We start from the raw sequence: 25000 nt of genomic DNA, 5'->3' as shown, positions 1-25000 counted from the left end.
GCCACGTCTCTCTCGGCGGCAGACAATACAGGCAGCATGGACAAGGACGACTCAGACTCCAGCAAGTCCGACGACAACGACAACGACGACATGCCCGACAACTACAACTACTCCCGGCGCCGCAGCCGTGCCGTGCTGTACCACATCTCGGGCCAGCTCAACAAACAGAACAAAGCCAAGACCAAGCTGCAGCAACTCAACAGGGTAGGTTGTTTGTTGATCGTGTGTGTGTATGTGTGTGTGTGTGGGAGGGTGGAGGGGTGGTGGTGGTGGTGGGGGGGCGTGGGGGAGGGGGCAGGGGGGCGGGCGTGGGAGGAGGGGTACAGGGGCGGTGGGGGAGGGGTGTGTGAGTGTGGGTGGGTGGGTGGGTGGGCGTGAGAGGGGGTACGGGGGCGGTGGGGGAGGGGTGTGTGTGTGTGTGTATGTGTGTGTGTGTGTGTGTGTGTGTGTGGGTGGGTGGGTGGGTGGATGGGCATGGGAGGGGGTATGGGGCCGATGGGGGAGGGGTGTGTGTGAGTGAGTGTGGTGTGTGTGTGTGTGTGTGTGTGTGTGTTGTGTGTGTGGGTGTGGGCGTGGGAGGGGGTACGGAGGCGGTGGGGGAGAGGTGTGTTTGTGTGAGTGTGGTGTGTGTTTGTGTGTGTTTGTTTGTTTGTGTGTGTGTGTGTGTGTGGGTGGGTGGGTGGGTGGGCGTGGAAGGTGTGTGTGTGTGTGTGTGTGTGTGTGTGTGTGTGTGTGTGTGTGTGTGAGAGAGAGAGAGAGAGAGAGAGAGAGAGAGAGAGAGAGAGAGAATCTCTGTCTCTCTCACCGTGTAAAGATTTCTCATTTCACCTGTTTCTTTTTCTGTCTGTCTGTCTGTCTGTCTGTCTCTCTGTCTCTGTCTCTCTCTTTCACGCTCTGTGTGTGTGTCTGTGTGTATCTCTGTGTGTGATAAACAAAAATGTTGACTGGTTTTTGGATGGGTATGAGAGGGAGAGAGAGAGAGAGAGAGAGAGAGAGAGAGACAGACAGACAGACAGACAGACAGACAGACAGACAGAGATGAGATGGGAGTGTAGTAGAGAAGTGAAGTTGTCATTTTAATAACCTTCATTCTGCGTCTTCAAAAAATAGGCTGAAACGATCATAATAAAAAAAATACAAAAAAATACGATAACAACCCGTACCTTGAAACAACCTGCAGATAGCTCCCCCCCCCCCCCCCAATTGAGGTGAGTCATGCCATCTATCTTGACCAGTCTTTTTTTTTCATATAGAGATGCATAAGATCTTGGAAATACGCCAGCTCCAACCCCCCCACTACCCCCCCCCCCCCCCCTTTTCCATCTGCTCCCCCTCTCCAAACCCCATTATTTTATTCACCCTTTGATAAACTCTGTTAGCATGTTTGGTGCCAGTGAGCGGCTTGGTGGGGATTAGTAGGTAGGGGGTAGGGAGAAGAAAGTTGGGTGTTGTGATGAAATTCAAACACGTGATTTTTTTCAAACCCAAGCGGAAATGCACCGGTACAGTCTTCGTGAAAAATGCCGCGATCTTACGGCAAGTCTGATGGCGAACATTGATAAGTACTGACATCGAATCGGTTTTGACTCATTCGTACTGTGTGTTGTTGAATCGTGGCGTGTCATATGGTATCGTTATCATTGTCCTGTCACGCTGGATTTCTGTCTGGGGAACGGGTTGAATCAGTACAGCGCCATTTTTCTGCTAGTGTTTTTTTTTTTTCCGTTTGTTTGGTTGTTTGTATTTGTGTGTGTGTGTGTGTGTGTGTGTGTGTGTCTATGTGTCTGTGTGTCTGTGTGTGTCTGTGTGTGTGTGTCTGTGTGTCTGTGCATGCGTGCGTGCGTGCGTGTGTGTGTTTTAACCTGTATGTATGTTGGCTTCTCTGTCAAACCTTCCCCAGGGACAAATCTGTCGTTACTGTGGATTACCTTTACATTTTACTTTCGCTAAATGAATGCTGTCCTCGGGACTTCGGTTTGTCGTCTCATCCGAAAGACTTGTATCCAGACCACACTCAAAGTCAAGCGAAGGTAGGAGGGAGGGGTGAGGTGAGGGGAGGATGTAAAATAACTGTCCTCGCGTGAATCAACGCTGGACTTTTACTTCCGACTCCAGACTATAATTCCACAGAGGTCCTGCACATGTTAGTCACGAGTTTAGTCAACAGGTGCCCAGAATTATTTTCTCTGGTGTGGCTTATTTCCTGCAGGTAGACTATCAGGCGGCATTCAAAAACTGCAGAAACCAATCTGCATGTAAACCTAAAAACTGGTGCTAGGAACTAAATTATGTAAATGCAGTCTAAATAACATAGACGTAGTTTATGTGAAGGACGGTGTTTCTGAACGATAAAATCAAATAATAGATAAAAAATGTTCAGTTCGATTTCGCGCCTTTTCTCAGTTTTTACGATAAAGAATTTGATTTTCCTGTTTTTAATAGTTTTACACACAGTACATGGTGAATCCTTTAGGCTTTGTCCTTTCCAGGATAACTCTGATTTACGACATTGTTGAAAGCAGAATGTTCTACTGGTGTTGTGATTGCGTAAATTCCCTATTCGCTCTGACTCCTGTCCGCGTCATACCATATATGCAGATTTTCCACGGCAGAATCCGACAAGCGAGTCACATAACAGTCGGAAAAGAAACAGACACAGACAGAGACACTGGGATAGACAACAGAGAAAGAAATGATTAAAGCGATGATGGCGGCTGCAATACAACAAATGGTCCTTCTTCTTCTTCTTCTGCGTTCACTCGTATGCACACGAGTGGGCTTTTACGTATATGACCGTTTTTACCCCGCCATGTAGGCAGCCATACTCCGTTTTCTGGGGTGTGCATGCTGGGTATGTTCTTGTTTCCATAACCCACCGAACGCTGACATGGATTACAGGATCTTTAACGTGCGTATTTGATCTTCTGCTTGCATATACACACGAAGGGGATTCAGGCACTAGCAGGTCTGCACATACGTTGACCTTGGAGATCGTAAAAATCTCCACCCTTTACCCACCAGGCGCCGTCACCGTGATTCGAACCCGGGACCCTCAGATTGACAGTCCAACGCTTTAACCACTCGGCTATTGCGCCCGTCCAACAAATGGTCCAGTTCTCAAGTATTGCATAACTGTCAAACTCTGATATTCCTAATTGACGTAAAACACTTTTGAATCACTGAAAGTGTGACAACTGAACGAATAATGACAGAGGCGAAGTCTGCTAAATTCAGATTTATTGTTCCTTTCTTAATGACAGTAGAGGGTATAGGTTTTGACCCTGTATTCAACAGTTACATTATCTAATTACTGTCAACCTTTTAACTGGAGAGTGAAGAACGTTTTATGTTTCGTTCGCAAGTGTCCATTTGTTCACTGTCTTACACAGACAGACACAGATCTTCCTCGAGTTGATATCAGCCCCTCGCACCCTCGTATAAACGAAGAGAAAAACGAGGTACAGAGTGTGATTGAACTTTAGGGAAGAAAACCCATAGAATTATTCTTTTGCAAGAACGTCACAAAGCTCAGCGGGCGAACGTTGCAAAGGCAAGTCAAGGCAAGGCAGTGAGGAGAAATAAAAAGGTTAATCACAGAGCTGACATGAGAGTGCAGATAATCATCACAACAGCATCGCTTGGCAGAGAATGTACAACAGCAAAGCTGAGTTGTTCCTCTCGTGCAAACATATTTCATTCACCCTCTCCCGCCAACCCCCTATCCCGCATTTTCACCTACGAGGGATTTTTTTTGTTTTCTTTTCAATACAACAACCTAAAGGGGATAAACTTTAAAGGTGGGGGTAATTTTGTTCCGCAGCACCGTCACAAGGTTTAACTCTGCCGAGCTGTGCCAAAACTGTCGTGCTTGCAGTTGCTGTTTCATCTCATTTTGCTAAAGAAAACACAATTTTTTAAACAACTCAGCCAATTCTCAATCACACCACCCCCTCCTTATCCTGAAGTCATCTCAGATCATTTTTTTCTTCTTCTTTTCTTCGCCCCTCAGGATTGTTACCATATTTTTCTTTCTCTGTATCTGTCCCTTTCCTTGTCAGTCTGTCTCTTTTATTTGCTTGTCTTGCCTCTTTGTCCCTCTTTCTATTTCCCTCTGTCCCTCATTTTTCTCTGTCCATGTCTGTCTCTCTGTCTCTACCCCCCCTACCTCTCGCCTCTCTCCATTTCTCTCTCTCTCTCTCTTTGTCCACACAAACACACACAGACACAGACACACACATTCACATACACAAACACATACACACAAACACACACACACACACACACACACACCACACACACACACAGACACAAACACACACACACACACACACACACATACACCACACACACAGAGAGACACAAACACACACACACACACACACACACACACACACACACACACACACACACACACACACACACACACACACACACACCACAGAGACACAAAACACACACACACGTACACACACACACGTACACACACACACACACACACACACACACACACACACACTGCACACGGCATGCAAAACACACGCACATGGTCTGCAAGATGCACGCCATCAACAAGTGGTGGGCGGACGGACTGATGAGAAAATGCACTTGACATGATATGAAGAATTTCTAGGCAGGGAATTTCATCCAAGCCAATGTACGGCAGCAGCTGCTGCACCTCTTACTTCTGATAATTATTAACACTGCCTGTTGCTGTCGCTGATGCTGCCGCCGCTCCTGCTGTGGCTGTTTCTGCTTCTTTCTTTTTGTATTGTTTTATTCTGTTCACTGCTCAACACAGAAAGGGACGGGGGTCTTCCTTGAGTCGACCCTAATCCTTTGCATAATTATGGTGTTGCTGTTACTGGTATTATAGTAACATTCCTTCATGCATACGCTATTGTGACGACTTCTGCTGTGCTACTGCTGCTGCTGCTACTGTTGCTGCTGGCGTTAGCATAGCCTCCGTTTGGCTTCTACAACAAATACAACTTGTTGCCATTTGCATTTGCTGTTTGCTGTCTTCCTTTTTTTTGTTGTTGTTGTTGTTCGTTAACTCTCTCCATACGAACGGCGAAAGAGACGACGTTAACAGCGTTTCATCCCAGTTACCATCATCAAATTATTATTGCAAGCGGAACGCTCTTTTACTGAAGAGGTGAATGTTGACAAAGAATACCATAGTTCTGACGACGGAAGCTAAAGGTTGGGTCATTCAGACACCCACTGGACATCCGAGGGGTCTGTGTAGAGGAGAAGAGAGGACTGGCCGTACTGAGCGAGTTAACTTTCCCTTCTCTGCTACCACTGCTGTCTCTGCTTTTTTTCCCTACTTTTACTTATTTTGGGGCTTTCACATCTCGGGAGTACACTACACAGTGGGGAGCGAGTTGGATTTTTGGGGCTTTCACATCTCGGGAGTACACTACACAGTGGGGAGGGAGGTGGATTTGGGGGCTTTCACATCTCGGGAGTACACTACACAGTGGGGAGGGAGGTGGATTTGGGGGCTTTCACATCTCGGGAGTACACTACACAGTGGGTGACGATGATGATGATAACGATTATGATGATGATGACGATAATGACGATGATGATGATTATGATAACGATTATGATGACGACGACGATGACGATGTCCGTGAGGAAAGAGTAGAATATGAGAATGACAGCGACGACGACGACGATGATGATGAAGAGGATAATGGCGATGATGATGATGATGATGATGATGATGATGATGATGGCGATGATGATGATGATGATGATAACGATTATGATGATGATGACGATAATGACGATGATGATGATGATAACGATTATGATGACGATGTCCGTAAGGAAAGAGTAGAATGTGAGAATGACCGTGACGACGACGACGATGATGATGATGACGAGGATAATGGCAATGATGATGATGATGATGATAACGATTATGATGATGATGACGATAATGACGATGATGATGATTATGATAACGATTATGATGACGACGACGACGATGACGATGTCCGTGGTTTTTTTCAGCTGGGCTCCCAGATGCCCGAGTACAAGGTGCAGGAGGTGAAGAAGTCCAAGCTGGTGATCGTGCACTACGGCATCTTCAAGATTGGCTGGGACTGGCTGATCCTGCTCTGCACCTTCTACATCGCCATCATGGTGCCCTTCAACGCCGCCTTCCGCCGCCACAACCGCTACCGGGACTTCATGTACATCGACGCCGCTGTGGAGCTGCTCTTTGCATTTGGTGGGCGTTTGGCTGTGTGTGTGTGTGTGTGTGTGTGTGTGTGTGTGTGTGTGTGTGTGTGTGAGGTGTGTGTGTGTGTGAGGGTGGAGGTGGTGTGGAAGGAGTTGGGAGGAGAGATTGATTGGGGAGGGGTGAAAGGTGTGTGTGTGTGTGCATCGCGTGCGTGCGAGTGTCTCTCTCTCTCTCTCTCTCTGTATATATATATATATATATATATATATATATATATATATATATATATATATACATGTAACATAAGACAAACCCTGGACGTGCTGGCATCACTCCATTAAAATCATTCCACAGGGGTAGATTATCGAAAGAGAACAACCAAAAAACAAAACAAAACAATGTGTTGTTTATATCTATATCTATATCTATCTATCTATCTATCTATATATATATATATATATATATATATATATATATATATATATATGTGTGTGTGTGTGTGTGTGTGTGTGTGTGTGTGTGTGTGTGTGTGTGTTTACTCGCGTGCTAACTCGCGCACACGTGGAGAATCGAAGGATAGGACGAAGAGTTGAAACGATGAAAAAAAAATTGGGTAGGAGAGGAGAGAGAGAGAGAGAGAGAGAGAGAGAGAGAGAGAGAGAGAGAGACAGAGACAGAGACAGAGACAGAGACAGAGAGAGAAGAAGAAGAAGAATGGCGCACACAAGAAATGAAGAGTGATGGAAAGAGGGGGAGGGCCGGTTGAGGGAAAGTCATTGACGTTTTTACGTGGGAACTGATGAGTTGCTGAGAGATGGGGCGTTAGCGACGGGGTGGGGCCCCGAGGGGATGGGGGTAAGTGAGTGCGGTATTGTTTCGTCATTGGAGAGAAGGATGAGGTTAGGAAGATGAACAGCAATGGCCTCCTACTGCTGAGCAAGTGCGCCCAGCGTGACCTGCAGATAACTCAACACCACGTGTGATCTCATCGTTGAGGCAAGGATGGACTGCTGAGAAAAGCGAATAATTGGATACATTGACAAATAAATGAATATTTAAGACTGCCCCCCCCCTCGCCCCCCCTCACCCTCCGCCCCCACCTCCACACCCCCTCCCAATAAGTAAGATTATAGCCCCCGGCTAAGAAATTACACTGTCTGAACAGAAGGTAGGTGTTTCGCAGAAAAGGCACGTTCGGCCGACTGATTGGTTGATTTATTGATTTTTAATGTTGAAGGGTGAATATTTGAGGTCATGTTCGTGTTTTACATTCCGTCCTCGTTACAGTCACACACATCACGACATTTGCCTCGGGACAGTGTGTGTGTGTGTGTGTGTGTGTGTGTGTGTGTGTGTGTGTGTGTGTTTAGGGAGTGGGTGGGTAAAGAACATGCGTTTATTTCTAGAATGCCAAGGAGAAGAAGAAGAAGAAGAAGAAGAGAGACAGAGACAGAGACAGAGAGACGTGTAGCGCATGGATGAGAAAGCCAGAAGATGTATGATGTGGGGAAGAGAAAGACCGATATATTGAAGGGGAAGGAGGATAAGGAGATGAGTGACAGGCAGCTACTATCCAAACACGGACACTTCATGTATCATCTTCACTGGTAGGGGCGCAAGGAGGGTCTGGGCAGCTAGATGGACTGGGAGGGGGCATGGAAAAGAAGGGGGCGGGGCATAGAGAGAGGAGGTCGTGGGGGTGAGGGTTTGAAGTAAAAGGTGAGATGACAGAAAGTCAGGGAATCTAAATGAGCGGCGTGGGAGTAATGCCATTGAAACGGTGCAGTTGATGGGGCAGCAAAAAAAAAAAAAAAAAAAAAAAAAAAAAAAAAAAAAAAAGTCAGGGAGAGTTCAAAGTGGACAAATATTGTTACCACGGCTTTTGGCGATGGAGCTGTGGGGGTGTTCCTGTCTCTGTCGTATGTGACTGAAAAGACACCAGGGGGTAGGAAAGAGAGAGAGAGGGGGGGGGGGGGTATGGGGGAGAGACAGAAAGAGAGACAGAGAGAGGGGGGGTTAGAGGCAGAGAGAAACACAGAGGAGACCATTCCGAAACACAAAACATTCAAACTGCAAGCTTTCTAACACTATCAAGTCCGCACAGAAAACATTCTTTCAAACGATCAGCAGATTCATTCATTTGCAACCGAGCAACAAACTGAAAACATCCCAGCTGCATTTTTTCGGCTGGTTCATAAGCTGTGGACCTTTTTCTCCTTCTTCTTCTTCTTTTCTCTTTCCCACGTGGCTATCGGAAAGCGTTGGGTCAGCGGTGATGCACGCGCTTTTTCCGAACTGTAGTGATTTTCGTGGCTTTGTTCGTTTTGTGGCGCTTCTGGGTTCACACGTCTTGGGAGAAAAAAACAAATAAACAGTGTTAATTTTGTCTTGTGTGGTGAGTAGGGTGGGGCTGGGGGGGTGGGGTGGGGTGGGGGGTTCTGTGTGTGCAAATGCGCTTGTCGTGTGTGCGTGTAAGAAAGAGCGAGAGAGAGAGAGAGAGAGAGAGAGGGGAAGAGGGGGGTGAGGGGGGGGGGGGGGGGGGCAAAGAGAGAAAGTGGAGGAGGGTGAGAACGAGCATGATTACATAGAACGGAGAAAGTGACTGGAATGATAGACGGATTGGGTGACACACGAGAGAGAACATCAGGAGAACGATAAAGGAATCTCTCTCTCTCTCTCTCTCTCTCTCTCTATATATATATATATATATATATATATGTGATAATAATTTAAAAAAAAAAAAAATAAATATGGATGGTGGTGGGCGGGGGTGGAAAGGGAAGAGAGACAGACAGACTGAAGACGCAGAGAAGAAAGAAGAAGAGGAGAGACACGCAAATAACTACCCAAGCATCATGCAACACTCTGGGCAGCTTTTCCCTTGTTTCGCAGTGGAAGGGGAGGAAGGTTAGGGAGGTGGGGGTAGGGGTTGAGGAAAAAAAAAAAAAGGGAGAAGACAGAAAGTCCGGAGAGTTCGAAGCAGACAAATATTGTTACAAGGGCCAGTGAGCCAGTGATTATGGTGCTGTCGAGGTTTCCCTGCGTCGGAGGTGATTGCGAGGAGGACATCGGCGAACAGGTGACAGAGAATGAGAGACAGACAGACAGACAGACAGACAGACACACGACATACAGAGACAAGTCAGAGACAGGGGCAGAGAGGAGACAAGTTTCTGAACTAAACACACGCAAAAACTACGTGTGAGAAAGCTTTCACGCAATCGAGACGCACATAAAGCATTCTACATATCGATCAGCGGAATCCGTTTATTATTGCAACCCGATGAACGAACTAAGAATATCCTAGTTGCATGTTCACAGCTAGTTCACTTGCTCATGATGTGTTGCCCCCCCCCCCCCCCGTCTCCCCCCCCCCCCCCCCCCCGTTTTTCTTCTCTCATTCCCACATGTCCGAGGGTTATTAGGGTTTGGTTCGTTGTGATGCACGCGCTGTTTCTGAACTGCAGTGGTTTTCATGTATTTGTTCGTTTTGTGGCGCTTCTTCTGGGTTAAGGCACCCTGGGAGAATAAAACCACAACAAATTCATTTTGCCGTCGTGTGTGTGTGTGTGTGTGTGTGTGTGTGTGTGTGTGTGTGTGACAGAGAGATAGGGAGGGATGGGGGGTGGAAGGGGAGAACAGGGATTGGGACTTCTGGTCGTGGTCCTGAAGACGAATGGACGATTTGTACATGTAAGTATGATGATATGATCATGCTATGGATATACTTATATAGCTATCACGTACATGTAAGTACACGTAAGACGATTTATATATATATATATATATATATATATATATATATGTGTGTGTGTGTGTGTGTGTGTGTGTGTGTGTGTGTGTGTGTGTGTGTGTGTGTGTTTGTTCAGACATTGTATTGAATTTCCGGACGTCGTTCGTCAACAAGAACGGCCAGGTATGCTACGACTCCCGTCTCATCGCCCTCAACTACATGCGGGGCTGGTTCCTTCTGGACCTGCTGGCCGCCATTCCCTTCGACCTCCTCTACGCTTTTGACGTCAACACGGTCAGTATGGGACACGTTGTTGGCCACCTTCCATCCTTCCTTCCTTCCTTCCTCTACCTCCCACATACCCCCCCCCCCCCCCCACCCGCCCCCCCCCCCCCCCTGCCCCCCACCCTCGTCCCATCTTGCCGCTTTGTCTGTTGTATTCCCTGCCAGTTACTAGTTAGTGAGCTCAAGAGTGTGCGTCTTGTTTGCAACTGTTTGAAGTGAAGGAATATCCCCGAGTTTTGTTCCGTAATGTTTGTATCCGTGGCTGATAGCTTTGTGTGTGTGTGTGTGTGTGTGTGTGTGTGTGTGTGTGTGTGTGTGTGTGTGTGTGTGTGTTTCCATGTTGGATTAGTCAGGATATATTAAACTCTAGCCAGGCGTAGATTTTTTGGTGTTGTTTTTGTTTTGTTTTTATTGAACAAGTCAGGGAGAATGTGGTTGTAATTTTGTAAAATGAGGAGATAGATAAGTAGATGAATTGATAAACCAAAAGTAAATGAAATATAAAAAAAAAAGTGGTCAGTAGTCCGTAGTGGTCAGTAGTACGCAGTAACTCAAAATGGGACACTTTTCGCGTATGTCAGCGGCCACCAGACAGTTGATATGTGATACGTAGCTTCGCCAGACAGATGATGTGCTTCGCCAGACCGATGATGTGTGACATGTAGCTTCGCCAGACCGATGATGTGTGTATCATGTAGATTCGCCAGACAGATGATGTGTGACAAATAGCTTCGCCAGACCGATGATGTGTGATATGTAGCTTCGCCAGACCGATGATGTGTGATATGTAGCTTCGCCAGACCGATGATGTGTGATATGTAGCTTCGCCAGACAGATGATGTGTGACATGTAGCTTCGCCAGACAGATGATGTGTGATATGTAGCTTCACCAGACAGATGATGTGTGATACGTAGCTTCACCAGACATGTTGTGTGATATGTAGCTTCGCCAGACATGTTGTGTGATATGAGCTTCACCAGACAGATGTTGTGTGACATGTAGCTTCACCAGACCGATGATGTGTGATATGTAGCTTCGCCAGACAGATGATGTGTGATATGTAGCTTCACCAGACAGATGATGTGTGATATGTAGCTTCGCCAGACAGATGATGTGTGATATGTAGCTTCGCCAGACAGATGATGTGTAATATGTAGCTTCACCAGACAGATGGTGTGTGATATGTAGCTTCACCAGACAGATGATGTGTGATATGTAGCTTCGCCAGACCGATGATGTGTGATATGTAGCTTCACCAGACAGATGATGTGTGTATCATGTAGCTTCGCCAGACCGATGATGTGTGATATGTAGCTTCGCCAGACCGATGATGTGTGATATGTAGCTTCACCAGACAGATGATATGTGATATGTAGCTTCACCAGACAGATGATGTGTAATATGTAGCTTCACCAGACAGATGATGTGTGATATGTAGCTTCACCAGACAGATGATGTGTAATATGTAGCTTCGCCAGACAGATGATGTGTGATATGTAGCTTCACCAGACATATGATGTATGATGTGTAGCTTCACCAGACAGATGATGTGTGATATGTAGCTTCACCAGACAGATGATGTGTGATACGTAGCTTCGTCAGACAGATGATGTGTGATACGTAGCTTCGTCGACAGATGATGTGTGATATGTAGCTTCACCAGACAGATGATGTGTGATACGTAGCTTCGCCAGACAGATGATGTGTGATATGTAGCTTCACCAGACAGATGATGTGTGATACGTAGCTTCACCAGACAGATGATGTGTGATATGTAGCTTCACCAGACAGATGATGTGTGATACGTAGCTTCACCAGACAGATGATGTGTGACATGTAGCTTCGCCAGACAGATGATGTGTGATATGTAGCTTCGCCAGACCGATGATGTGTGATACGTAGCTTCACCAGACAGATGATGTGTGATATGTAGCTTCACCAGACAGATGATGTGTGATACGTAGCTTCACCAGACAGTTGATGTGTGATATGTAGCTTCACCAGACAGATGATGTGTGTATCATGTAGCTTCACCAGACAGATGATGTGTGATACGTAGCTTCGCCAGACATGTTGTGTGATATGTAGCTTCACCAGACAGATGATGTGTGATATGTAGCTTCACCAGACAGATGATGTGTGATACGTAGCTTCACCAGACATGTTGTGTGATTGTAGCTTCGCCAGACAGATGATGTGTGACATGTAGCTTCACCAGACAGATGATGTGTGACATGTAGCTTCACCAGACAGATGATGTGTGATATGTAGCTTCACCAGACAGATGTTGTGTGACATGTAGCTTCACCAGACCGATGATGTGTGACATGTAGCTTCACCAGACCGATGATGTGTGATATGTAGCTTCACCAGACAGATGTTGTGTGATATGTAGCTTCACCAGACAGATGATGTGTGATATGTAGCTTCACCAGACAGATGTTGTGTGACATGTAGCTTCACCAGACAGATGATGTGTGATATGTAGCTTCACCAGACAGATGATGTGTGACATGTAGCTTCACCAGACAGATGTTGTGTGATATGTAGCTTCACCAGACAGATGATGTGTGATATGTAGCTTCGCCAGACAGATGATGTGTGATATGTAGCTTCACCAGACATATGATGTATGGTGTGTAGCTTCACCAGACATATGATGTGTGATTGTAGCTTCGTCAGACAGATGATGTGTGATAAGTAGCTTCACCAGACAGATGATGTGTGATATGTAGCTTCACCAGACAGATGATGTGTGATATGTAGCTTCACCAGACAGATGATGTGTGATATGTAGCTTCACCAGACAGATGATGTGTGATATGTAGCTTCACCAGACAGATGATGTGTGATACGTAGCTTCACCAGACAGATGATGTGTGATGTGTAGCTTCGCAGGCGAAAATCGGGAGTATGAATCGTCACACTTTGTACACGTACGCCAGATCTGCCTGTGTACGGAGCAGTTCTTGCGTGTGACCGCTGCATATATTACACCAGCAATCACCCCCCGATATGGAGTATGACCAGCTGCGTCGATATACAGACATGCTTTGCTTTGCCGCTTTGTCCGTTTAATTTCAACGTCTCTGGTTGACTTAAGTCACGTTTATAGAATCTCGTTGTTAAATGACTTCTTTTCACTTCATGAATAGAAACAGGTTCTTGTCTGGTTCCCCTCCCAACCAGTCCCATGCCAAAAACGTCATGCCAAAAGAAACAGACCCGCAAAATGCAACGGAAGAAAACCCACAGAAAATCAATGGCGATAAATAAAAAAAATAAAGCTGTTTAGATCCATCTTTTGAATTATATATTTTTATGTAGCTGCAAAAAAGGTTGACACTAAACTTCCGCCCGAACGACAATGCAGAGAGAGACGATGAAAACGTAAACGAGATATCACATTTGCAAAATAACACACACACACACGCGCGCGCTCCCGCCCGTATGTGCACCCTCTTCCTTATCACACACAAACACACAGATTGACAATGTCACGGGGTGTTCCGATAGGAAAACAGGGAAATAACAAACCGGTCAAGCAGGCAATTCTTATGCCGCTTTGTTGTGTGATCTGTATCAGCTGATCATTTATTAAAAAAAAAAAAAAAAAAGTTGTTGTAATGAAGCCCCGTTGAAACATTGTTTGGCTGCACGAACGCACAAATAGTCTGTAATGAATAATGCATCGTGTAACATCATGTTTTAACCAGTGTCTCTCCCCCCCCCCCACCCCTATCGCCCAACCCCCTCCACATCATGGTGGCTTCATTATGTCTGTGTCTGTATTTGCGTCTCTCTCTTTATCTGTATATATCTCTCTCTCCGTCTGTATCTCTCTCTCTCTCATTCGCAGTCGCCGTGTGTGTGTGTGTGTGTGTGTGTGTGTGTGTGTGTGTGTGTGTGTGTGTGTGTGTGTGAAGGTTGTATAACACAGAAGTAGTTCTTCATTTCAGCGAGGCTTCTGTATATCTGAAAAAGAAAAAAAAAGAGTTTTTTGCCATTAACAGCTACATCAGTGGCCTGTACTTTTCTTGATGTTTTGTCGTGCGTCATCGTGTTTCTGGTAGAGACTGTGTAACCTTTGTGAATAAAACATCATAAATACTCCCCTGCTTGCTTGTTGAGTGCTGGTGTTTTTTTTTTTCTAAAATGTTGTGATATTTACTGTTTCTCTCTGTTGCATAACGTTGTATAATATTGATAATGCAGGGAGATGTTCATTGTCATTGCTATCAAGAACATCACAATTATCTAACTGAAACTGCGAAGGTATTGGTGAACAGGAAAGAGAGAGAGAGAGAGAGAGAGAGAGAGAGAGAGAGAGAGAGAGAGAGAAACACTATCAAGACTGGTGATAGTTTATCCAGGCCTTAGCGGAAATGTGAACAATAGATTACCAGCAATGAATAGTCATGAAGGAGAAACTAATACAATCATAAATATTACAGGTCAGTAGACAGATTAAGGGGAAAAACGGGCAATTTGAGAGAGAGAGAGAGAGAGAGAGAGAGAGAGAGAGAGAGAGAGAGGGGACTGAGATGGAGAAAGAGAGAGGGTATAGATTTAAGAAAGTCTTTACGCCCAAGTATGTTAAATGGTTTCGATTAACACCATTGATGGAAAACAAATGTGTACAATTTGATGACTTTTCTTCATTTTGTTTTTCTCCATATAACATTTTGGAATCATTTCTGTGCAGTCTAAGCGCAAGGTACAGATTTCACAAAGGTGTATGCCTCTTCAGTTCTCAATCTGGGGTGCTTCGATCCAAATCCTTTTTATATATATATACTTCAGTCATTCTCTCTGCCATTTTGTTTTTCTCATGTGACTTTCATTTCCTCTGTGTCTTGTTAACACATGCGTCATTGTCTTTCCTCTGTTCTTCTCTCCTTGTGGAAGTGTTTTTTGGGGGAGCTTGATTTATGTTTTCTTAGTAGCCGTTAGGCTATGTTATGATATTTGGAAAGAAAGAAAGAAAGAAATCAAACAGGCACGTATGCATACACACAGGCACACACACACAGGCACACACACACACACACACACACACACACACACACACACACACACACACACACACACACACACACACACACACACACGCACACTGGGAATATAGTACCACACAGCTGTCCTCGTAATTCCTGTTTCTATCCTGTGATACTGGACTGTAACCTCTGAATTCACGTGTTTCTACGAGCAGCCTTACATGTATATTGATGTTTATACCCGGTTTTAGCTACCGTAGATCTCCCGTTTTCAGAAGCTCATGATCAAATAATTGCAGTCATTTACGATCTCGTGAATAATGGAGCACTAGTGTGTTCTGGAAACCAATGGGTTGTGAACTTTGCAAGATGTATGGGGAACTACAGAGCTTTAACAATGGAGAAGTGTTTTGGACATCAAAACTGTGTGAAGACATAAAGATGCCAAAACATACATTTCTTTCTTTCTTTTCTTTTCTTTTTCATTTTCTTATTCATTTTCATTCATTCATTTTCTTTCAATTTGTTTTTCGTTTCTTGTTTCTTTACTTCTGTTCTTTCCTGCTTTCTCTCTTGTCATCCTTTATTGACTTCTTCGTCTCCTGTCTTTTTTCTTCTCATTCTTTCATTCACCATTCACGTACATCTCTGAAACTTTTGTACAATGTGTAAATGGCATGTCGTTATACTGATAACAATCTGGAATGGTACTATCAATTCGCCATTTCACCAAAAACATTGTCTTGTCTTGTGGACGAAGGATGTCAGCAATAGCTTCTGAAAGACGCATCGTGTTTCGTATTGCCATATTTTTTGCTTGATTTGATCAATGTGTTCAGTTTTTGTTGCTCTGTTGTTGTTTTTCTAGGAGAATGGGAATCCCGAAATGCCTATGGTAAAATGGTTTCCATGTTGCGGGATCGGTTTGTTTTTCTTCTTTCATTCGTTACTTCTTTCTTTTTGGGAGAGGCTGTCTTAGAAACGAATGCTGGATGATGAAGACATGTGTATCTAATATCAAGATTTCGCTTCTTCTTTTTTTTTTTTTTTAAATAGAAATGAATGGCTGGGATTTTCATGATTGTGTATAGAAATTTTACTGCTTGTTTTCGTTTTGTTTCCGGAGACACGAATGCTGACTGTGCATGCTTGGTTACTTTAAATGTAACATTTCTATCTATTCTGAATCTTTTTTTGTTTGTTTGTTTGTTGAAATCTTACTTGTGAAACCATTGTCTGTGCATTATTGAATTGGGTGTTCTGTGCGGTTGAAATATTTGTAACGTAATAATGGCCAACACGACTATAAAGATCTCATGATTGAAGTGAATGGTGAAAAGTAAATAACTTTTCTGGTGTTTAAAATGCACTCACACCCACGCACACCTACACACCCACTCTTTCCCTATTCGTTTCTCTCTGTCTGTCTCTCTCTGTCCCTGTCTCTCTCTGTAAGTTTGTTGAATGATCACTGCTTTTCCATCATTACCGTACCAGTAAAATCAGTCATCTTTTTTGTTTATTTCTTTCTTTTATGTCGTTATTTATTTATTATTTTTTTGTTGGTCTTTTTACCCTGTATATGGCATATCACTCTATCATTAATGCAATGCCAGGATCAGAGCAAAGATCAGACAGACAAATCTGTGGACCTGTCCATGATATATCATAATTTCGGCAGCGTTCTACTGTCAGCCAGAGCGTGTGGAATTTGCATCCTCAATGTCCTCGGTGTATGTCCTTCTCTCGCGTGGGATGACCTTCTTTTGCATTTCCATCCATACATATACTGGGGAGCTATTTGCTTTTGTGTGTGTGTGTGTGTGTGTGTGTGTGTGTGTGTGTGTGTGTGTGTGTGTGTTTGTTTCAGCGCACTTGTTTAAGGAGGAAGGTGGCAGAATGGTTAAGACGCTCAGCTGCCAATACAGAGAGTCCGTGAGGGTGTGGGTTCGAATCCCGCTCTCGCCCTTTCTCCTAAGTTTGACTGGAAAATCAAACTGAGCGTCTAGTCTTTCGGATGAGACGATAAACCGAGGTCCCGTGTGCAGCACGCACTTGGCGCACTGAAAAAGAACCCATGGCAACGAGAGTGTTGTCCTCTGGCGAAATTACGTAAAATGAAATCCACTTTCATAGGTACACAAATATGTAAGCATGCACTCGAGGCCTGACTAAGCGCGTTGGGTTATGCTGCTGGTCAGGCATCTGCTCAACAGATGTGGTGTAGCGTGTATGGATTTGTCCGAACGCAGTGACGCCTCCTTGAGAAAGTGAAACTGAAACTGAAACTGTTTGCATGCTTGCATTCATGTGCGTGTGTGTGTGTGTGTGTGTGTGTGTGTGTGTGTGTGTGTGTGTGTGTGTGTGTGTGCGTGCGTGCGTGTGTGTGTGTGTGTGTGTGTGTGTGTGTGTGTGTGTGCGTGTGTGCCCTTCCTTGTCTTTATTTTCTACAGTTTTAGAGTTATGCATGCGTGTGAATGACTGGTGCGAAAGCGCTTTGATTTGTCTCTGCACAAGATTCAGCGCTATATAAAATACCATTATTATTATTATTTATTAGTGTGTGTGTGTGTGTGTGTGTGTGTGTGTGTGTGTGTGTGTGTGTGTGTGTGTGTCTGTCTGTCTGTCTGTCTGTGCGTTCTCATGTACTTAGCTGAAAGAGGAAGATGTGGGCAACTGTTGCCACCAGTGTACTGGGTTTTTTTGGTTTGTTTTTTTATAGTGGCGTGGTTTGTGTTAGTTGTTAGTTGGGAAAGATTCCTGATTTGTCAAAGTTTTGTTTTCAGTTAATAATTCTAAACCATTGTATTTAATTAACCCTTTCACTGCCAAACTCGCATTTATGCAGCACCCATGTCACTGAAGGATGACCAGATCACCGGTCTGTTATCCATGAATCTATTGCTTTTAATGTTCGGTGGTAGGACAGGACATAATATTTTCTATACATCGCAGGGGAAGACCCAAGCTAGTTCTTTTGACACTATATTTTCTAGGTTTAGAGCACGAGGTAATTTTGCACTCTAAATTGACTGGCGGTGAAAGGGTTAAGAACATGTGAAAAAGAAAATGGAATTGATGGCAGAGGGCATGGGACATGAACGTAGGGAATAGAGAGAGGTGGGGGCGGAAGAAGGCGGTTGTAGGATGGAAAGTACATCGTAGGCACTGTTTCCTTTTCAACCTTTTTCTTTTTTTGTTTTAATCTTTTTTTCTTTTTTTTTTTTTTTACTGCTTGTTTGTGTGTGTTTGTTTGTTTTTTTCGGTTTTTTTTTTTTTTTCATTTTTTTCTTTTCTTTTTCTGTTGTTTTGATTCTTTTCGTATTTCCTTCATTCTGTTTTTCCTTCCGTTTTCTTTTTCTTTTTTAAATTTTATTTTATTTTTCATTATGTATAGTTTTGTTTGTTTGTTTGTGTTTTTTTTTTCTGCCGCGTCTAATTTCTTTCACTTATTAGGAATGAGTTTTTCCCTAATATTTATTTCTTTTTATATCTCACTTTAGTTTTCTTTTTTTTTTTCTTTATCTCTCTCTCTCTCTCTCTCTCTCTGGTTCTCTCTGTGTCTGTCTCTCTGTCTGTCTCTCTGTCTGTCTCTCTGTCTCTCTCTTCCTTCTTTCCGTCCTCTATTTTTAAGTTGTTGTTATGTTTTCATTTTTAAAGTAATATTTGTAACAATTTTTATTTGAATACCATGTTTTAGTTTGACATGCCTGGTTGGGCACTTCTTCGTTATGTTCGGGAGGTGTCTGTTATGATTTTTTCTGGGTTCCGTGGTGTGTCTTTCCATTTTGAGTTTAATCAAGTTCTCTTCGTTTCCAGTCTGTTTTATCATACATACGGGCACTAAGTGTTGCATTCGTCTTTCGGAACACCAAATAACTCTTTTTGCTATCACATAATTATGTGTACACACGAGGTAAGGAAGCAAATCTACCAGCGCTTCAACCTTATTTATTTATTGATTTATTCATTTATTTACTTATTTGCCTATTTATTTAGTTATTTAGTTATTTATTCGTTATTTATTTATCTATCTATCTATTTGTTTATTGTTTATCATTTATTTAATAATTTTCTACTTTTCCGCATGGTAATTATTATTCCTTTTCGTTTATATATATATATATATATATATATATATATATATATATATATATATATATATATATACTATCTGTCTCTCTATCTGTCTATGTATCTATCTATCTATATATTTGTCTGTCTGTCTGTCTATCCGTCTATCGATCTATGTCTCTGCCTGTCTGTCTGTCCGTGTGTATCTATCTATATGTCTGTCTCTTCTATTTCTATTTTCTTTCTTTCTTTCTGTCTGTTTGTCTATAAATCTATCAACCAATAAATCTATCAACCTGTCTGTCTGTCGGTTCAATGCTGGCCTTAAAAAAAAAAAAAACTTTCATGGGTGTCAAGTGTTGGCGTATAGTGTGGCAGAATGTTCATGCGTGCATACATGTGTGTACGTATGTCATGAGAGCTAGTGTGTGTGCGTATTGTGTGTGTGTGTGTGTGCGTCGGGGGGGGGGGGGGGGGGGGGGGGGGGGTGCGTGGGTGTTTGGCTGTGGGTTTGTGTTTTGTCATTGGTACACTTCATTTGTCTTGCTCGAATGATTTTTTTTATCATTGTGCTCTGCATTTTCTTCTTTTTTAAAATCTGTTTTTGGCCCACATTGATGTTATTTGTAAGCGCTATGGGCCCTTGTGTTATGGAGGTAAAGCGGATCATGAATACCCATTATTGTTGTTTTGTTGTTGTTGTTGTTAGTAGTAGTAGTAGTAGTAGTAGTAGTAGTAGTAGTAGTGTATCTATCTTTCTATGTATAAAAGTATTTATTCATCATCATATCGGTATCCATTTCAGAGCACCCCCAATCCATCTGCTCTACTTTTGCACTTATCTAGCTATCTCATCTGTCCATGTATCTATCTATCTATTTATCTGTGTATCTATTCATTGTATATGTATGTCTTTCCGTGCATTTCCATTTCAGGGTACCCTAATCCACTTGCTCAAAGTGGCCCGTCTCCTTCGCCTGGCGCGGCTGCTGCAGAAGATCGAGCGGTACTCCCAGTATTCGGTGTTCGTGGTAGCCATCCTCATGTGCATGTTCGCCCTCCTCGCTCATTGGCTGGCCTGCATCTGGTATGCCATCGGAAAGCAGGAGTTCGAGAGCTACCCGGAATGGACCGTGGGTAAGAATTGAGGTGGGGGGGTAGGGGGTTATACGATAATGATAAGACAGGATGGAAAGTGACGCGGTGTGATGGAAGTCGGTCGTCAAAAGAGTTTTTATTAAAACAGGAGTTAAAAAAAAACAACAAAAAAAACAATAGAGAGGCAAGGTCTTCAAGGACTCACTTGTGGTAACTTCTTTAGAGACACACGCTATGTACTCCTTTAAATACACATACTCTGATTTGACATTTGATGTGATGACTTCTTTAAAGACACACACTCTGATTTGACATTTGCCCTCTCAATTAAGAACATATTTTTGCTCTGACCAAAACAAATCACTATGAAAATAGGAAAATACAAGTTATACCATGCTTTTACGATTTCTCCCCCTCCAATATGCCATGTTGTGACATTGACCTTTATCAATTTACAAGGATTTTGTTGTCTTCATGACTGATCAATGTACCAATTTTGGAGAAAAAAAAATACTTATGAAACTTTTCTCTTGCACGTAGAAGCGTTTTCTATGGATACGATATACCATTTTGTGTTCTTGGTTGGTTTATCGCTTACCTGCTTGCTTGAATGCAAACTGGTGGACGGAAGGGTAATATTCACGTGTGGACCACTTATGCGTGGATGAATGGAGAGATGCACGCATCCAATAACCTGACTGAATAATCATGAAAAAGAAGAAGAAGAAGAAGAAGAAGAAGAAGAAGAAGAAGAAGAAGTTGAAGAAGAAGAAGAAGAAGAAGAAGAAGAAGAAGAAGAAGAAGAAGAAGAAGAAGAAAGAACATACACTGTCTTCAGTATCAGTATCGGTAGCTCAAGGAGGCGTCACTGCATTCGGTCAAATCCATATACGCTACACCACATCTGCCAAGCAGATGCCTGACCAGCAGCGTAGCCCAACGCGCTTAGTCAGGGCTTGAGGAAAAAATAAGATAAAATAAAATAAAATAACAAAAATTTTAAAAAGAACACACACTGTCTTTGTAAAAAAAACAAAAATAAAAAAAAGATAAATAAATAAAATAAAATAAAATGAAATAAAACAAGAAAAAAACCCACCTGTATTCATGTTTTTATTTGCCCCTTTTTATCCTTATCCGTTCGTTTTCGCTTGTTCCGTGCAACCATGGGGGTCTTTTCTGGAATTCCCCCCCCACCCCCCCCCCCCAGCCCCCCTCACACCCCCAGAAAAAAACAAAAAACAAAAACAAAAAACACCCCAAAACAAAACAAAACAAAAAGAAAAAAAACAACAACAACAACAAAAAACAAACAAAAAATAAAACAAACACCAACCTAAGACCTTGACCAGTCCATTCCCTGCAGGCTGGCTGTATGAGCTGTCGGACCGGATCAACGAGCCTCTGAGCCGCTACTCCAACCTGACGGACACCATGACCTACTACGTCACGGCGCTCTACTTCACGTGCAGCAGTCTGACCAGCGTGGGCTTCGGCAACGTGTCGGCCAACACCAACAGCGAGAAGATCTTCTCCATCTGTGCCATGCTCGTGGGCGGTAGGTCCCGCTAATGCACACACACAGAGAGAGAGAGAGAGAGAGAGAGAGAGAGAGAGAGAGAGTGTGTGTGTGTGACAGAGAGAGAGAGAGAGAGTGTGTGTGTGAGATAGAGATAATTTGTGTGTGATAGAGAGAGAGTGTGTGTGTGTGAAAGAGAGAGAGTGTGTGTGTGTGTGTGTGAGAGAGAGAGAGTGTGTGTGTGTGTGTGTGTGAGAGAGTGTGTGTGTGTGGGAGAGAGAGAGATAGTGTGTGTGTGTGTGTGGGAGAGAGAGAGAGTGTGTGTGTGTGTGGGAGAGAGAGAGAGAGAGTGTGTGTGGGGGGGGAGAGAGAGAGAGTGTGTGTGTGAGAGAGAGAGTGTGTGTGTGTGTGGGAGAGAGAGAGAGAGAGAGAGAGAGAGAGAGAGAGAGAGAGTGGGGGGGAGAGAGAGAGAGTGTGTGTGTGTGAGAGAGAGAGAGAGAGAGACAGAGTGTGTGTGTGTGTGTGAGAGAGAGAGAGAGAGAGAGAGAGTGTGTGTGTGGGGGGGGGGGGGGGGGAGAGAGAGAACTGAGCACAACACTGAAATGTTTTATGTATAAAGCTCCAGTGACATAGTAGGTACTAATTAGAACAAACTGGTGCAAAACAAATAAAATTCAACAGAAAGGGAAAAAATACAGAACTAATAATAATAATAATACTAATGGTATTTATATAGCGCTGAATCTTGTGCAGAGACAAATCAAAGCGCTTTCGCACCAGTCATTCACACGCATGCATAACTCTAAAACTGGAGAAACTGAAGACAAGGAAGAGGCAGGGAAGGGAGGCTATTTTGGGAAGAGGTAGGTTTTAAGGCCAGACTTGAAAGAGCTGAGTGTGGAGACTTGACGAAGCGAGAGAGGAAGTTCATTCCAGTTGCAAAGTCCAGAGACAGAGAAAGAACGGCGGCCAACAGTCGAGAGCTTGAATCTGGGTATGCGTAAACAGAGTGGATCCGAAGCTGATCGTAGTGAGCGAGATGGAGTGTAGAGGTGAAGGCAGCCACAGAGATAGGAAGGGGCTGATTTGTGAATACATTTATAACATGGAGTGCTGATCTTGTACTTTATTCTGTGTGAGACAGGGAGCCATTGGAGATGTTGCAAAAGAGGAGTGATGTGCTCAGATCTTTTCTTTCTGAGGACGAGTCGGGCAGCAGAGTTTTGTATGAGCTGAAGGGACTGAATGGATGATGCAGGCAAACCAGACAATAGAGAGTTACAGTAGTCAAGGCGAGAGAAAATGAGATACACGACAAGTCTAGATGTTGCGTCAATGGACAGATATTTCCGGATGGAACTGATGCGCCGCAATTGACAGTAGCAGGACTGCATGTCTGACTAATAAATTTTTGCATGGACAGTGTGTTCTCAAGGACAACGCCGAGGTGAACTGGAAAGAGGGATGGATGTTCTGCCAAGTTTGGTTGTGTCAGTTGTGATGGAAGAGAGGTTTTGTTTAGTTTCTATGATCATTGCTTCAGTTTTGTCCGCGTTCAGTTGTAACTTATTTAGAGTCATCCAATTTTGAATGTCCAGGAAGCAGTTGGATGTTTCTTGCAAAATAAACTGAAGCAAAATAAACTAATAAGAGTTTAGCGACACTTTGGCACTTTGTCATTAGCTTGAAATACATGTGACAGGGGGGTTGATGTGCCTTTTATCACAGAGAGAGAGAGAGAGAGAGAGAGAGAGAGAGAGAGAGAGAGAGAGAGAGGAACGGAATGGTTTATTCACATATTAGCTTCAGCCCCAAATGAAGGGGTTTACACGAACCAAGGTACATCTCAATGAAACAGCATATGCAAACAAGCTTAAATACATATAGCCAAGCATACTTACTTTCACATATGACTTCATTCACATATTATGGTCCTCAGTCCCAAGTGAAGGGGTTTACATGAACCATGATACATCCATCTCAATGAAACAGCATTAGCAAACAAGCATAAACACAGATGGCAAAGCATACGCATTCACTTCACGAAGTAGCGATTGAGAGAGATAGATAGATATATAGATAGATAGATAGAGAGAGAGAGAGAGAGAGAGAGAGAGAGAGAGAGAGAGAGAGAGAGAGAGAGAGAGAGAGAGAGAGATGCGAGGGTTTCGAAATGTATATGTGTGGTCGTTGTTACCAACATCTCGTCGACAGTCATCATGCAGTCATTATTACATTAATGCTGTATTACATACTAAATCCGGATTTTCTTCTGTTTTAGGGTTGTTGTTGTTGTTTTTTAGCTTATTTTCTTTCTTTTTTCCTTCTTTCTTTCATCGGCTGCAATGGATCATGTTTGTCTGTCTGTATTTTTATGACTATGTTAATCATGACAGAGACATGGGATGCAAATGTATATGTGTATTGTGTCTGTCCTTCTTTTGACGACTGGGTTAACCATTGCAGAGACACGGGGTGCAAATACGCATGTGTGATTTTGAGTAGTAGTGTTCCTTTCTCGTCTGCTTCCTCTCCTTTTCCAACTGGTGTCACAACAATACTAGCTTTGTTAACAAAATCAAAACGAAACCAAATGATAGTGATAGTACTTAATCATTTTACGGCATCTCTCGAAATAGATATACAATTTTCTCATAAAAAGGAAGTTGCCGTTTATTATGAAAAGGTCACGACAATGCATGCCGTGCTGTTCAGTGACTTAGAACAAATGTTTAAACGGAGCACTAGAGTGAAAACATGTTATTTGATGTGATCGAAATATCCCAACATATCTGATGGGTAAATTCGTTGCTTGTGACCAGTATGGTTAATTCGTTGCTTGTGACCAGACCGTGATGCAGTGACATAGGACAGCATCAGTGAAAACGTTTCAGCCAATCAGTAAAATGGGAAGTGATGTTTCAGCCAATCGGTAACGTAGAAGGGAAACTGCCAGCCACACAGGAACGTAGTAGATCCGATTTAGCCAGGCACCGGAACGAACACGAAGGAAATGAAGGAAATACAGTTTGGGGGCAATCAGTAACGAAGACGATAGAAAGTTTCAGCCAGTCATAGGAGTACAAGAAAAAGTTTC

The 25000-nt window shown here is 43.4% G+C and overlaps 1 protein-coding gene across 5 annotated transcripts in view; it reads left to right on the top strand.

Moving 5' to 3' along the window:
- The window catches only part of LOC143288669 (voltage-gated delayed rectifier potassium channel KCNH8-like), a 290432-nt gene that overhangs the window by 241904 nt on the left and 23528 nt on the right, over positions 1–25000 (top strand). For 4 of the 5 annotated variants that reach the window (XM_076597322.1, XM_076597336.1, XM_076597323.1 and 1 more), the window contains exons 4-8: positions 23–204; positions 6025–6244; positions 10066–10223; positions 20222–20423; positions 21751–21942. In XM_076597322.1, the coding sequence (XP_076453437.1) occupies positions 23–204; positions 6025–6244; positions 10066–10223; positions 20222–20423; positions 21751–21942 (954 nt within the window). The remainder of the gene's footprint in view (positions 1–22; positions 205–6024; positions 6245–10065; positions 10224–20221; positions 20424–21750; positions 21943–25000) is intronic. The other variant, XM_076597324.1, reaches the window with a different exon arrangement.

The sequence above is a fragment of the Babylonia areolata genome, chromosome 1 (genome assembly GCF_041734735.1).
Source record: "Babylonia areolata isolate BAREFJ2019XMU chromosome 1, ASM4173473v1, whole genome shotgun sequence".
Classification (NCBI taxonomy): domain Eukaryota; kingdom Metazoa; phylum Mollusca; class Gastropoda; order Neogastropoda; family Buccinidae; genus Babylonia; species Babylonia areolata.
Note: the sequence above shows the minus strand (reverse complement) of the source record. Positions and strands in the feature narration are given on the sequence as shown.